The sequence below is a fragment of the Ammodytes marinus genome, assembly GCF_949987685.1.
Source record: "Ammodytes marinus genome assembly, chromosome: 11".
In the NCBI taxonomy this organism is placed as follows: Eukaryota; Metazoa; Chordata; class Actinopteri; order Uranoscopiformes; family Ammodytidae; genus Ammodytes; species Ammodytes marinus.
In genome coordinates, this window is record NC_137215.1 from 18,588,538 (window position 1) to 18,605,590 (window position 17,053).

At 41.4% G+C, this 17,053-nt stretch overlaps 1 protein-coding gene across 23 annotated transcripts in view; it reads left to right on the forward strand.

Annotated features, from left to right (window-relative positions):
- Positions 1-17,053, forward strand: part of LOC307257360 (neurexin-1a-like) — a gene marked incomplete at both ends in the record, with an annotated part of 267,488 nt that overhangs the window by 93,097 nt on the left and 157,338 nt on the right. For 15 of the 23 annotated variants that reach the window (XM_080036562.1, XM_080036565.1, XM_080036561.1 and 12 more), the window contains 5 exons: positions 474-775; positions 3,642-3,665; positions 4,762-4,923; positions 9,888-10,329; positions 16,492-16,875. In XM_080036562.1, the coding sequence (XP_079892688.1) occupies positions 474-775; positions 3,642-3,665; positions 4,762-4,923; positions 9,888-10,329; positions 16,492-16,875 (1,314 nt within the window). Of the gene's footprint in view, positions 1-473; positions 776-3,641; positions 3,687-4,761; positions 4,924-9,887; positions 10,330-16,491; positions 16,876-17,053 lie in introns of all 23 variants that reach the window. The other 8 variants (XM_080036579.1, XM_080036577.1, XM_080036566.1 and 5 more) reach the window with 2 other exon arrangements.

Consider the following 17,053-nt stretch of genomic DNA (forward strand, 5'->3'; position numbering starts at 1 on the left):
CAAAACCAATTACAATATGCACGCATGTGTGCCTACCTATTTACTGTACGTGAATGTAGTTTTTGATCAGATGGGCTTACATGATGAGAACTTTTCTCAAATATCTGGAGAAGTAGCAGTTGTGCTTGTACTATCTCAACATGGCTTACAAAGACACTAAAAGTATAAGAACAGAGATATTTTACACAAACTAGTAAACAAAGTGTAGTGCTATGCTCTGCACATCTGTATTTGTACACTAATCTAGGTAATAGAAGCTGGTCGATGCTCATTGAAGGCTAGTAAGCATATCTCTGCATGTACCTTCTTTCTCATTTCTGCTTGCCACCTCTCTCCAATTTCAGTGTGTTTACTATTAATCTTAAAATTTTTTGGGACTATCTTTCCCATCTTCTCCCTAAGCTTTCCCAGGTGGCACCCAAGGGGGCAAAGATAATAATGGGACAACTTTTTCCCTTTCTTTGTCCCTGCAGGAAAAGAAGAGTATGTCGCAACCTTCAAAGGATCGGAGTTCTTCTGCTACGACTTGTCCTTGAACCCCATCCAAAGCAGCAGTGACGAAATCACCTTGTCATTCAAAACCCTGCAGAGGAATGGACTGATGCTACACACCGGCAAATCGGCTGATTACGTCAACCTGGCGCTGAAAAATGGGGCTGTCTCACTCGTCATTAATTTGGGGTCTGGAGCCTTTGAAGCTCTTGTGGAGCCGGTCAATGGGAAATTTAATGACAATGATTGGCATGATGTCAAAGTAACAAGGAATCTACGTCAGGTAACAGTACAGAGGGTGATGCAGAGACTCAATTAGTTAAATGAATCAAAACCAATGCACTTAAATCATTGCCATCATACAATATATTATTTTATTCTTCCAGACATTGTAATTGGATTGCTAAATTGAATCACGGTGAAGATAAAACAGAACCACAAGTGAGCAGGGACATCTAGACGTGAATCTAGACCGTTATTGAGTTACAGTTTGAGGGGGAAAAGAAAAGACATGGATTTAAAACATCATCAAAAGCATTCAGGCTCAATTTACAACTAAATGAGGACTATATACTATATATATAGTAAGTCAGTACATAGCACTTATTTCACATAAAAACGTTACACTGTTGACAGACTTTTTATGACATAAGAGAAAAGCATTTAATTTAATAAGACATACGGTTTTAACATTTCTAGACCAAGTACATTATGTTAAGAATAAATATTATCTAAGGTTATGCTTTTAAATCAAAATTGTATGAGCACAGTCAAAATCCTCTAACTAAATGTAAAGGCTCCATTGAGCTCATGCATGACCTTGATGACTCACCCCTGTATTAATAACTCTATAAAGAGTCTATGTAGTGACAGTGTGACCTGGTTTGACAGCACACCACTTCTTACGAATTAGACTTCTTTCAAAATCCTATTCAGCAGCTTAGCTTGTGCCACTTACATTTGTTAACTTCAGAGGACATCAGATAGTGCCATACGCCTGTGGCAATGCTGCTTATAAATAGGGAACTGGCCACGGTATCAACACAATTGGTTCTTACCCCGTTCTCACCAAGGGCAGAGGAATCAGGGTGGGGAGAAGGAAAGATGCAAAGCAGAGCCTTTGGCAATAGAGCATGTGCAATCACATCCATCTGAAATAATAGATTGTTGTGGCCAGGTAGAGGCTACAGGGGTCTGGGGTCAGTGAGAGTGTGTCGCCTTGCACACAGATTCACTACTACTGATTTGTACCAGGACAGTGTACACTAAATGGTGTCAGGATTCAGCTGTTCACTCTGCTAGTGGCATACCGGTCTTGGCTTATAACGTAAACAACTGTCTCCCACATGTCAATTAATGTCAGACTGGCGACACGTGGCTCTATAGAGTCTAACGTATCATTTTGCACGATCAGTGTTGATCCGGGGTCAGAGATTCTGGACCCACAATGGACCCAAAGCACCTGTTAACTGTTTATTTAAAGACCGACTTCACCAGTTGGAATATGAAAGTGTATTGAACTCGGAGATCCTATTTAGTATAAATGTGCAAAAATTAATTAAATCGGATCATCCTAGCCTGAGAAAAGGCAGAAAGAGTGTTTTATGGTCTCACTGTCTAACCCTACAGTTTCCTTCTTGTGACATCACAGTAAGGGTTAGGATTAACAGGACAGCTGGGCCAAGGGAAGACTGAGGGAAGACTGAGGGAAGAAAAACCTCATTCATTATATTTTAATAGTGATTTTATAATGATAGAACGCCGGTTCCGTATGGGTGAAGTATTCCTTTAAAGATGATAACCTGTGATATTAATCGTATCATCTCTTTCAAGAAAAATAAAAGCAACATATGGATCTTTCAACCAGTCTCCTGGCTGCAGCAATTACAACATTGAAAATGTGCACTATGCATGGATTTAGCAGGTGCAAGAAGGAAGGTGAAGTAATCTTGATTTAGAGTGTCATAAATACAGAGTTAGGTAACGGTTATTTTCAACATCTTTAGCTGCTAAAGATAAGTAGATGCCAAGTCCCTTTTAATGCCCCTACGCTGACTGTGGCCTGCAAAAAGGGTTTATCTTTTTTTAAGTTTGCCTCCTATGTATGTAGAACCAGTTAGACTGTTAAGCCTGCATTAAGTAGAACTGCATATATTTCTCTCTACATGCCCTACAGTATAAAAACAGACTATTCTGACCTACATAAAACAGTCAGTAAGCTTTTTTTAAGGACAGTCTCTGAAACCTTTACACAAGCACCCTTTAAGACACCATCTCTAGATTGTGTTGCTGCTCATTTGGTGGGAAGCGTTTTGTCTTCACCTCTGTAGTACCAAAGCTGCTTCTTTTGCATAATCAGCTAATTGGTAATTGGCAAACCTAAGGGATCGGTCAGCTTGAACATTCACTGCATTCAAATTGTGAAAGTGAACCAAAGCATATTGAGTGCATGCTCTGTGAGGGAATCAAAAATGACCATCCTCCTCATTCTGTGTCAGGGTCTTCTTTGCTTTGTCTCATTGCAGTAAAGTGATCCTAAAGTACATCAATAAGACCAAAAGGAGGTACCACATTGTATGAGCGCCGGAAAGCCTAATACACTGGATTGGTCTCAAGCCTAAAACCAAGTACAAAAGAAGGCAAATACTAGGAACAATACAATACATATAGTCTAAAACTGGTCTTGAACTAAGGAGTTTTGTTTAAGGGGGTCAACTGATGTGCTTAAGGCATTATTCTTTCTTATGAACCATTTGATGTCTGTCAATCATAATAACCTTGTGTCAGGACTTGGGTAAGGGAGTCTTTGCTGCTTCTCTACGGTATGGTCACATACAGAAGATGGTGGAAAAACACCATGAGGAACTCAGGGAGTCACTGGTTGAGCTCTGGCACCTCTTTTAGAGCATTCTTGCTATTTACTTGGTCTGCTTTTTTCTTGTTAAAAACTTATTTTGCCCTTTTTCCTATATGTTACTAACATGCTTTCTAAACTAACATCATTCATGGAATGTGTCATTCTACTAACAGTCTGTTTTTTTGCCGTTTAACAAATGTACTAACAGTATTGACCATCATATATGATTTGAGTAACAATCGTTATTCTGTTCACAGTTTTTAATTTCCTTTCTCCCCCCTTTTCCACAAAGCACTCAGGCATTGGACACGCTATGGTAAACAAACTACATTGTTCGGTAGATATCATTCTAATTGTTTCTTAGTTTGGGTTTGCCGTGTGTTTCTTTTCTTTCTTTTTTTACTGTAGACGTCATTTTCAAAAAAAGGGAAATTGCGGTTGGTACTCTTCTGCTTACTTTTCGAATCCTCTTTGATTTTCTTGGTTCATTCGTTGGTTTCACCTTCTTTATTTCACTTGTTTCCTGTCCAATTCTGTTTGATCCACCCTTTTAGGAGCATCATTTCAAGCCTTTTGCATCAAGCTGTGGTTAATAATGAGGACCCTCTCCTGTCTGGCTGGCCTGATGCTCTGTGGCTCAGCCAGTTGTATCCCCATTCACTTTGCATGGCATGCACTTTGAATACGTGTTGCAAATGTCACTCTGCCCATTCGTCAACATGCCTGTGACAGTTGATCTGTGTTTGTCGTTGGTACTTCTATGGTTGCTTTGTTATTTCTCTTTGTGATTTTGCAGTGTCCATGAGCTTTTGCATGCATCTGACACCGTGGCAAGTGTTAAAATACTGATTCCATATCCCAATCAAGAATTTGGAAATATTTTCTTTTTGTCTGCTCGCAAGCAAAAAGAAAAAAGACAAATGCATGCGTGCTATTTTTTTGTTTTGTCTTATACCCTCTGTCATTGTCCTATACTAAAATATGCACTTTTTAAGAGCATGTTCTCCCTCTCTAACCTAGTGGCACGATTTGATTTATTTTGTAGAACTGCTGGACGTACTAATATGGAATTAATAGTTCAACTAACCTAGATAACCTTCGACTAACACCATTTTTGTGTCTGCTAAAGTACTTTTCAGTTGCAGTATGGGCAAGACTAACACTGTAGTGTGGGCAGTTTACTAACTCTAACTAGAATAGCATTCCTTTGAAGGCTCTCAGTCTTCCAACTAACCAAACTGGACAAAATAATACTAACAAACAAGAAAAAAGACAATCAAAACAGACATGAAAATGGGTTTCAGAAAAATAAAGGGAAGTCTCTCATAGACAACAAGAAGCAAAGGCAATACGACTGCTCTATACAGGCCGTCTGAGTATAGTGTGTCTTTTCCCTGTGCTTTGTTGTCTAGGTAACAATATCCGTGGATGGGATTCTGACCACCACGGGATATACACAAGAAGACTACACCATGCTAGGCTCTGACGACTTTTTCTATGTTGGAGGAAGCCCTAGCACGGCTGACCTGCCTGGATCTCCAGTTAGCAACAACTTCATGGGCTGCCTCAAGGAGGTAAACGCCAATTCTTTGTGCACTCTGGAGGCTGGTGGGCGTACGGGATACAGTGGATATAAAAAGTCTACACACCCCTTCTAAAATGCATGGTTTGTGTGATGTAATAACAAGGAAACAAGATAATAATTTCAGAACTTTTTCCATCTTTTAATGTGTCCTATAACCTGGACAAGTCAAAGAAAGACAAACTGAAATCTTTTCAGGGAAAATTAGAAAAACTAAAAATACACAATAACCTACTTGCATAAATATGCACACCCTTAAACTAATACTTAGTTGAAGCACCTTTTGCTTTAATTACAGCACTCAGTCTTTTTGGGTAGGAGTCTATCAGTGTAGCACATCTTGATATGGCAATTTTGTTCCACTCTTCTTTGCAAAAACGCTCCAAATCTGTCAGATTGCGAGGGCATCTTTTGTGCACAGCCCTCTTCAGATCACCCCACAGATTTTCGGATTCAGATCTGGGCTCTGGCTGGGCCATTGCAAAACATTAATCTTATTCTGGTGAAGCCATTCTTTGGTTGATTTGGATGTATGCTTTGGGTCGTTGTCGTGCATAAAGATGAAGTTCCTCCTCATCTTCAGCTTTCTGGCAGAAGCCTGAAGGTTTGGTGCCAATATTGACTGGTATTTGCAACTGTTCATAATTCCCTCAACCTTGACTAAAGCCCCAGTTCCTGCTGAAGAAAAACAGCCCCAAAGCATGATGCTGCCACCACCATGCTTCACTGTTGGTATGGTGTTCTTTGGGTGATGAGCAGTGTTGTTTTTGCGCCAAACATACCTTTTGGAAGGATGTCCAAAAAGTTCGACCTTTGTTTCATCAGACCATAACACGTTTTTCCACATGTTTGTGGGAGACTTCATGTGTGTTTTAGCGTAATGGAGGCACGCTTGGATGTTTTTCTTTCACAGATAAGGCTTCCGTCTTGCAACCCTACCCTATAGCCCAGTTGCATGAAGAATACGGGAGATTGTAGTCACATGTACCACACAGCCAGTATCTGCCAGAAATTCTTGCAGCTCCTTTAATGTTGCTGTAGGCCTTTTGCTAGCCTCCCTCACCAGTTTTCTTCTGGTCTTTTCATCAATTTTGGAGGGACGTCCGGTTCTTGGTAGTGTCACTGTTGTGCCATATTTTCTCCATTTGATGATGACTGTCTTCACTGTGTTCCATGGTATATCCAATGCCTTGGAAATTCTTTTGTAACCTTCTCCTGACTCATAACGTTTAACAATCAGATCCCTCTGATGTTTTGGAAGCTCTCTGTGGACCATGTCTTCTGCGTGTGTTGTGACTGAGAAAATGTCTGGAAAAGCTTACTAGAACAGCTGAATTTTATTTGGGGTTAATCAGTTGAACTTTTAATCATTGCAGGTGTGTATGGACTCCTATTTTATATGGGTTTGAATGTGATTGGTTCATTCAAATCCCATTCACACCCCCAGTAATAAGAGGGTGTGTACACTTGTGCAGTCACCCTATTTCAGTTTCTTATTTTTTACTCCTCCCCCTTAAGATATTTCTGCAACTTTTCAATTGTTTTGAACAGGTTAAATGGCATATTACTGGTGGATTTTTTTGTGAAATTATTAAACGGGTTCTTATTTTTTTACATCAAAAACGCAGGCATTTTAGTAGGGGTGTGTAAACTTTCTATTTCCACTGTATGACTGGCTTCACCTTAGGACACCAAAACAGGCCCTTCCACCCACACACACCAACCCTGGCGTATCCTTCACTATTTAGTTTGTTTATCCTATTTTCCTCACATGCTCTTACACAAACTTTACTTTCAATCTATACCGCCCCCCCCTCTAGTGTGCTTAAAATGTGATACCCACACGCATGCACGCGCACACACACACACACACACATGCATGTGCACTTTAAGGGTGTCTGGCTTACCACACCACCACACATGAAGAACTTTGTCTTCGAGTAGAATTTACCACAGGTTTTCATCCAGCTCTGTCAGGTGCACTTCAAAGAGGAGCTGTGATCCTGAGATCAGACAGTTGAATCAGGCAACTGAAACACTTAACACCTCCCTATTCTTCCACCGGAGAATATGCAGTACTGATATGATCTTAGACCACTAACCTGATCACATACCTCATTAACATTATGTGTCACAATGTCATCTGTAATGTGGTGTCTGTTTACACAAATGTAACTTCAAAGTGCTAGAAATTGCAACTGGGTTATAACCCTCACCTTGGGAAAACAGCACATAAAAAGGCACAGAAATGCACATGGCTGTTCAAAGTAAAGGCTGTCAGGTGAAATATTGATTTAGTTACATTCGGTATGTTAGATGCCCAATGGTGTAGTAATTCACCCTTTGAATCAGGCTCATGACTTACACTATGCCATTTGTCACTAACCCCCTTGTGTTCTGGTATTCTTGGAGTATGTTCCTGGTAGTCATTTAAGCTGTACATTATTATTTTGCTGGTTAATGGGGATTCTGACCTTAGACATTACCTCTTAAACCGCCAGGGATATGGGAAGATATCTACCAGGCCAGATCCATTCATATGTTATTTGTGTTCCTCTCCTATTTCTCCTTCCTTCTTGTGCTTCTTTGATTCCCTGCATTACACTTCAAGCACATGGAGTCGTCAATAGCGCACCTCTCTGGGAGGTCTAAGGCAGCTCTGTTTAATGAGCAGGCTGCAGGTGTGCATTCCGTGTACAGGTCTGGTTGATAAGAAGATGTTTTATTCAATGCCATGTTCCTGAGGTGCTGCCGAAGAAAGATGATATAATATTTATCATTTTGTTTTTACAAGACAATTCAGATGTCAATATAATGTAAGAAAAAGAGACAAATCCCATTCACAGTAAAATCCATTGTTAGTTTCATTTGCTTGGCTTTGAATTAGTTGTTGATCTTTTTAGTACATCCACAAGCTGTCTGCATTATCTGATCCAGCCTGTTGAATGAAACAGAAGCCCGGTCTCAGGTCATCGTCTGTGTATGCCGTGATAACATATGAGCGGTGCTTTGGCAGCATGTGCTGTGTGCCCTGATTGATGGCATGTTCAGATGAGGCTCGTTGCAGCACTCGTGCGCAGATTCCAGTCTGAGCTGCCACGCCTGCCTGTTGGTTGTGATGGCAAAACAAACGGTGGCGCAGTAATAGCTCAGTTGTCACAGCCCTAGCGTGATGACAAATTAGTGCAGCACTACTAGTGCAGCACCAGTTGTAGCTCAGACCAAAGCTCCTTTGAAAGGTGCCCTTTGTCTTGACTATAAAGAATTGATTTCCTTTTGCTGGTTGTATCTGTTAGTCTACATGGCTACAGTCCAGCAGAGATATTATATATTATTCTTTTTAACAGTTCTTCTGGTGTTATGAGATTCTTGTCAAAGTTCATTTTTTATTCTATTTCTATTTCTATTTAATCTATACAACATGCCATTCGGCTCTGTCAGACTTGTGAACGTAATGCACTGTTAATTTTGTCAGAAGTAAGATGAAGATTTGGGCATTAAAGCCTGCTAATATTTTCCTGTCTTCCTTGCATTTAAATGCAGTCTGATACAGTCAGTCACAAAGCCTTTACAAGAAACTAAGCATGGGCTTACCTAATTCTGATGCACCGCTATGAGCTCCATCTACCCGCACAGTTCGACACAGCAGATCTGACTCAGTGATAAACATAATGCTCCATGCAAATGAAATCCCATCGGAGGTGTCCCTGTTTTCAGGTGAACGCTTAGCATGACAACAAATAAAGAACATTGGCAGTTTTTTTTCCACAGCTGTAACTCATTTGATATTTACCATTGAAGGCAATATAGATGTAGCATTAGAACTCTTTTGTTATGTAAATGCTATCCAAAATGGCATGTTCTGTCACTTGATTACCTTATCTAGCAATGCTTGTTCTAAAGAGGTGTGATAGACATCATTGACTTGGCTATTCCCCTTTGTCTTTTATCCATATGCCACCTTTGTGTTTTATGGTGTCAATTGTCTTCATACTTATTGACACATTATTTTATAACACTTACAAATGTGCGCTGTGCCTTTGTGCTGATGTTCTTTTGAAATATCTTGACCACACTGATCTGATGAATGAATGTTAATTTGTAGCAAAACAGAGAGATGCTTGCGATTGCAGCTGCACTTACACCAGCTACCCCTTCATTACATAGATTTGATAATGATGAGGTTGTGGCTGTCTCAATTCCTTTGCAAGACTGTTGCCAATTACACAAAGTGTCATGCAGTTCCCCACTAGACACATTGTAGCCACTTCTCAAGGTTTAGAGATGTATTTTGACCAAGGTTTTTAACAATCATTTCTTGTACAATATTCCTCTTACACTGCCTTCTATTAAGGGTTGCTGAGTTTGTGCCGGTTTATTATTCTTTCTTTCTTTCTTTCTTTCTTTCTTTCTTTCTTTCTTTCTTTCTTTCTTTCTTTCTTTCTTTCTTTCTTTCTTTCTTTCTTTCTTTCTTTCTTTCTTTCTTTCTTTCTTATTTGTCTTATGCCGCTGCTTGTCACTTCTGCGCATTAGCTGTTCAGCACTTTGGATCTCGGATATCACATCATTAATGCACTTCCTTTAGTGAAGCACTCTGATGCAAAACCCTTTGTGGTGTGTGTACTGTATATGTCTGAATCTCAACACTAAAGGTAAAAGTCTAAATGGATGTCCCAATTATTTACACTACAATGCGCAATGAGTTGTGACGGTTTCTAGTGGGGAGCAATGAAAGCAAAGTAATGTGAGTGACATTTGGTCCCTCCGAGTTCAGAAGACATACAGTAGCTCTTGTTTGTCATGGGTTGAGTTGTGCAAACTCTGCACTATCTTGAGTGGGTGAGACATGTCACATAGACAACTGTTGTTTTATTTTTTTACATGTCCACTTCATAAATATTTTGAAAGCGGTACGTGAGATATGCTTGACTTTTCTTTCTCCACTCCCAAATCCAGGTTGTCTACAAAAACAACGACGTGAGACTTGAGCTGTCCAGACTGGCCAAGCTGGGTGATCCCAAGATGAAGGTCCATGGTACTGTGGCCTTCAAGTGTGAGAATGTGGCCACTTTGGACCCCATCACATTCGAGACGCCAGAGTCTTTCATTGTCCTCAACAAGTGGAATGCTAAGAAGACGGGCTCCATCTCCTTCGACTTCCGCACCACGGAGCCCAACGGCCTGCTCCTCTTCAGCCATGGCAAGCCCAAGCAGCCGCCCAAAGATTCCAAGAGTCCCCAGACTCTCAAGGTGGACTTCTTTGCCATTGAGATGCTGGATGGCCACCTGTACCTGCTGCTGGACATGGGCTCAGGAACCACAAAGACCAGGGCTGTCAACAAGAAAGTCAATGACGGCGAGTGGTACCATGTGGACTTCCAGCGAGATGGCAGATCAGGTAACTCTTTGGCTTATTGTTGTTGGCTTGTACAGAAACGTGTGGGCTGCATGGCGTTGATTCAGCTATGGTGGACCTCAGAGCTCAACATATTGAATCTGATTTTTTTTTCTTAAAACACATGCAAATACACAAAACACAATAATATGAAGATTGGACCTGCCAACACAGGTGCAGACTTGTTTCACGTGTAAGATGTTTTTGCTAATATTTCTTATACACGTACGAGTTCTTGCAGTTTTTTGTTATGCTGCAAATGTGTTGACTAATTGGCAAAGTAGTCTGAATGACTGACACAGACTTGCATGGACAATGCAACATATTGCAGAACCCAAGTGTATGGGTTCTACCGTGCACCATTCAGATAAATAATTGAACTGTTACAAAGAAAACATCACCGCAGGGTCACGGTTAACTATTCTGTGAAAGAAAGTAAACATTGCCATACCAAGGCCAATACCACATCCCCGCTGAAAATTCACTATGTGTGTGCACTGTATGTATGTGACAGTTTCAGGCATTCAATGAGGAAATAGTTCAGATGGCACTAATCTAACTTCGGATGGTGCTACCTATGTGTTTTATGGATCGAGACACAAATTTGCCACAAAATAACTTGGCCCCCTTTCCCGTTGTGTCCTCTAAGCCCTGGGTTGCTGTGCCCTGGTCCCAGTTGATTTGCTTATCTAAGCAGCAATTTGTTAGTGTGTGCTTAGAGCCAAGGCCTTGCAATGTCACGCTGCAAATTAGTAATACCCCTTGACCATGTTTTCCACTCCATCTCGAGAGGTGGAAATTAGATTAACTGTTTGGTTACCCCCCAAAGCAACAGTAAATTGAGCTACCGCTATAGCCTGGCCATTTGTTATTTTGGAATTCCACATTCATCTGAATTAACCATTAAGGGTTTATTTAATTTTTATTTTTTTTGTAGATTATTTAGCTACAATACTCCAGTTATCATATGCAGTAATATACAGTACAGAATGGCTTGGATTTGACTTTAAATTACTGTGTAAGAAAGAAATGTGGGTGAAATACATTTCCAACATTTAGTTATGGTTGAACAAACCATAAGAAGCACTGTCTTGCTAAATTAGATTGTGTTCATTATCCGTCTAGCAAACCTCCCATCATCCACCCCCTCATACACACATACAGCACACACACTGACACAGACACACTGACACAGACACAGCCGCACACACACACACACACACACACACACACACACACACACACACACACACACACACACACACACACACACACACACACACACACACACACACACACACACACACACACACACACACACACACACACACACACACACACACAAAAAGCTATATTTTCTTGTTAGTAGAGAGTCACACTGCTCTCCATGCTCTCTGTCTACCCTGCCTAAGTTTCCATGGAAACAGGAGGTGGTCCCTCCCAGGACTGAGACAGTTACTGCACAGTGCTGTGCTGAGCTGTGCACTAATGACATTTCACAATAACTTTTCTTCCTTTCCTCAAGTCTAAGTCATCAACACTTACAAGGGGACATTAAAAGTGGTGTGCAATATGATGATTTCCCATGTGGGAAGAGTGACGGAATGTTGTTCAAAGTTACAAAGCAAAAACCCAGTACATTCTGAAAGTATGCACCCCTTTAAAATGTAATATATAACATCTAGAGCTTTATGTGAGCTGTGCAAAGCACTATTGCTTGCAGTTTGAAATAATTGAAATGAAAACATAAGATAGTTTGCAATTCCTTTCTACTCAAAAGGGCTCGTGCAATTTCCATCCCCACTGGGACACATCGAATAGAATTTTTTTGCAAAGTGATAGCTTTTCTAAATGCAGATGTTCACATATATCTTTCCTGTAAAACAAATAATGATGTTTGTGTAAAAGCTTGATGAAACAAAGAGATTGTTCATTTGTGCACATTGACTTCATCGCATAAATACCTGTTATTAAATAAGCCTGTCCTGAGCAACACTGTAACACATTTGCAAACTTTATGCCTGCAACTTGAATGAACATAATCAATCATTGCAAATACTATTCAGTAGTTCATTGACAGTGGAGCTCAATAAAACAATCCAGTCTTAGCCCTCTGACATAATGCTAACTTGGCCCTGTTTTTATACTTTTTGGATAATTGATAAAATAAAGGTCAATTAAAAAAAAACATTATACAATAATTAACAAGATCTCTGGAAGCATGAGTCATTTGGTATACTCGACATTGCATCTGTCTGTCATATGTTTTAGTAATTTCCACCACCAGGCAAATCACTCAAAACAGGAAGTGCAACACAACAGCCAGTCAGACATATTGTAATTATCTGAATATGGGTCCTCCATCCTGCTTCCCCCAGCAGTGACAATGGCGGATAATGATCCCTGCCCTATTTAGTTGAGCAGGCTGTTCCTGCAGGAAGTAACCCTGTAACTGGACTCTTACGCTCTCAGACAGCATCTTCTAACCTCAATGCATTAGAGCCGCTAAGAGACACTCTGCTTTTAAGTGAGGGCTTCTGGGCTGAGAGTGCCATAGGTCACTCATCAGAGACATACCACACACATCACTCTGTTGTAGGCTCCCACTTCCTGCCAGGGCACGCACACACCACTACTGCACACACATACATGCACACAAGTACAGTACACATACGGACACGTGCACACACACACACACACACACACACACACACACACACACACACACACACACACACACACACACACACACACACACACACACACACACACACACACACAGACAACCCCCCCCCCCCCATCCCCACAGTCCCACTCACAAGCTCCTCTCTGTACAGAGAATCCAATCACATAGAGAGATTTGGCCGTATCGCCCCTAACTGGATTGTAGTAATCCCCTGTCTAACATGTTTTGGGGATGTGTGAGTGGGGTTAGGGGACATCATGCCAAGTTGAGCACTGGGTTGCTGATGCAGAAAACTGTGAGAGAGATCTTAGCGGCCATTTGGACCCCCTGCCTTCAGGATTGATGATGGTGTGCCACTTACGGGTCAGGCCTCAGAGAAGGAGAGGTAGAGACCGAAGTGTGGTCCAAGCGTTATGATGTTGGCTGGAATGCTGATCTTTTTTTCATCATTGCTCCTCCTCATTTATCACCTGCATCATCATTTTGATCAACCCCTTGATAATAAACTGTACGCCCTGTACTGGCTTTTCAAGATATTATGTGCTGCCGTGTTCCATTCTTATCTGTCATCATATGCCCCTCCCTCATCTTATTTCCCGACATCTTAATCTTCACGTTCCAATCTTTTTCTGTATCCATCTCCTCCTCTTTTATGCTCGATAGCGTTCACTGGGACACATCCCCTTACCCTTTTGGCTATGAATACTGTTCCAAACATAGGCAGTCCTGCAATGTCTTTGTATGTGTGTTATGTTTTCCATGCTGCTAGCTTGGTGATGGCACAGGTCCCCATGGGATTGCATAGTGCCTTCAGACTTAACATAGCTCCACTGTGTTTACACACTTCCTTATGGGACTGTGACAAGCGAGCAGAGCACTCTAAGCAGAGGCCTCAAAGATTTAGACATCCTTCTCTTGTCCACCACTTACATCAATTTAGATAGAGATGCCTACTATACTACCATAGACTTACAGCATATTTGTATGTTGTTTTTAAGACTCTAATGAAACATAAAGGTGCGGTCAGAGATTCTGGAGAAAGCTCGTTGTCAAACTCAGTGAGTATCCCCTCACGATCCACTACCTCACACGCTGAAAAGAAAATAGTTCAAATATACAGCCCAGCCTCTGTAAAAGGGCATGTTGCTAAGTACGATGGCCCCCTTTGTTTACATCCCCCTCTTTAACATACCATTTTACATAACCTATAGGCTGTGTATTAACACATCTTTTTTGCCTACACACAGTACAGATAGGAAGCAGATCGTGAGAATATATTCACAATTTGTTTTTATTAAAAAGTGATTTTAATCAAGATGTCTTACTTATTTTGCAAAATAATACTGATTCTAGTTATCTAATAAGGTAAAAACTAAACATATTTTATACTATAGTAGAATTCTCCTGTCATATGATGAGATGCCATGAGTGAAGTGTAGCTATACTTCCATCATGATTCACACTAGTGTTCACACACTGCTGCCCATCCTTCAGCCGGGCACCTGCTCTATTCTCTGAGAAAAGTTTCCTCGCTAATGAGTTTGATGTAGTGGGCTCGTTAGCTCTAACCTGAAGGGAGCTGTTCTGGCTGTGTGACGGGTGGCCCTTGCCAAGTGTGCAAAGCTTGGAAGTCACAGCAGCTGTGGCTGGAGAGAGTAGGGGCAGTGGGTGGCGGGCGAAAAAAGTGCCGGAACAGATGCCTGGGGCCAAGACCCCGAGAAAAGAGCTGGAACATGTTAGTGGGACCAGGTTAATCATTGTGCACCGGGTCCTCGGATGTCTCTCGGCGGTACTATGCAAGAGGGCTGGATCACCTTGGCTACACAGAACATACAAAGCCAAGATTATTATTATTAGCTTACACCGCAAAATGAATGTATTTTTCGTTTGGGGGCAGCCTTACATAACAGATGAATTTGTTAAAAGTTGTTGAAAAGAAAATACAGATATATTATCATCATATGTATCTATAATTAAATATGATAGTATACTATTGCTTGCTAATGGGAGGCCCTATTTAATGTCTTTAAGTGTCAAGCAGTCTTACTGGAAATTCATGTGTATAGCTTAGGGCTATTGTTCCCAACATAAACACTTTGACTGGAAAAGTGACTTAAAAGCCGCACTCATAAACAAGCAGTTACGACTCTGCCATTTAGCCTTAGGCAATCAACTAATAGCTCCTTCATATCTGCAGTGGCATGCATCTGCCACTCAAAATGCAAATTATGACTTTACGGCAATTTTTTTTTGAGCCTCCCCCTGGCTGTGGTGTACATATTGGTTTATGCGGATTCCTCAGCAGAGCGTTATAAAGATTACTGGGCGAGGATGCTGGCATTGGAGGCAGCCGCCATTAATTAAAGATCCACAAAGGCTCCTGCACTGAGAGTAACAGATCCATATACAAATGAATCACCCGGTCTGAGTCCCACAGTAAAAGGCCTTCCTCTCCACAGTTTAACAGTCCAGTCATGTCCACTGTTGTTTACCGTGCTCCAGATCGAGAATTAAACCTGAATGAGAGCGATAAATCATGCTGGGGGAAACACACAAACTCTCATTGCAGGTTTATGTGTTGGAGAGGCAGAAAGAGAGACAGTGTGATAGAAAAAAAAACTGCCCGCAGTCCGTTAATCAAGTTCTAAAAGATGGCTATGATTTTTTTTATTTTTTTTAATGTTTGGTTGGTTTGCTGAAATGATAGAGGGAGCAACGATTTTTCTTTTTCCTATCCTCTCCTCTCTTTTTTTATGACCACTGCTTTATAGATAAAGGAGATTTATTATGGGAAATCCAAGGAAAATGGAGAGGATACTCTTAGGGATACCAGATTAGGCTACTAATGGACTGGCTGTCCTATGATTAATGTGTCTTATCAACACTCATCAGTAATTCTAAATGAAGAAAATCCTGAGCCTGTCGAGATGGATAACACTAATTAAACTCATTTCTTCATCGAACAATATGTAAACGGGTCTCCCTTTGTTTGTATGTTACTGCAGTGGCGTGTCTGTTCACAACTACATCAATAGCTGTTCAATTCTGTCCCATCTTGTCAATAACCTTGTAGTAAAAACGTATTGCATTTTATCTTATTTTTCTTTTATACGAGAAGTAAGTGATATGGTCCTTTAAGCTAACTTCTTGTCAGTGACTGCAGTTAGCAGTCCCCTACCTCGCCCCTACTTCACCACCACATCAACGCACAGCCCTCTTCGTCAGATAGTGCTGCAATGGAGAGCAGCGAGTCAATGTTCACGGGGGCAGAGACCCGCCTCTTTATAGCGCTCTGTCTCCTGAATGGATAAAAACAAGCGGGATACTCAAAATTGTATCTGGCAATTACTGCAAAGCTGAATGACTGGGAGACCTGTGTTATGAACTGTGCATAATACTGTTTAAGTGATTGATGTATGAATATTGAGTGATTTAACACATATATTACCAAAACAATGTCACTTACTTCTCCTTCTAAGGTACCATCTCTATCAACACCATGCGTACTGCTTACACAGCCCCTGGAGAAAGTGAGATCCTGGACTTGGATGACAACCTGTACCTGGGGGGTCTGCCGGAGAACAAACTGGGGCTGGTGTTCCCCACCGAGGTCTGGACAGCGCTGCTCAACTACGGCTACGTGGGCTGCATCCGGGACTTGTTCATCGACGGACAGAGTAAGGATGTGAGGCGCCTGGCCGAGATCCAGAAGGCGGCGGGGGTCAAGCCCTCCTGTTCTAAGGAGCCTCCCAAACAGTGTCTGAGTAACCCCTGCCAAAACAACGGGGTCTGCCGAGAGGGCTGGAACCGCTACGTGTGTGACTGCTCCGGGACCGGATTCCTGGGACGCTCCTGCGAAAGAGGTAGGACTTTGTGTCTTTGCCTTATTTGATCTATACCCTGGAATCTGGATTTGTCAGGGTGACATGCCCACAGTGACCTGTCGTGGAAACTGAAATATCTAGTTTGAGTATGATCCTGTATTGCTTGCAAGCAGAGTCATCAACCACATTCACAAGGGGAACTGCAGAAAAGACTGAA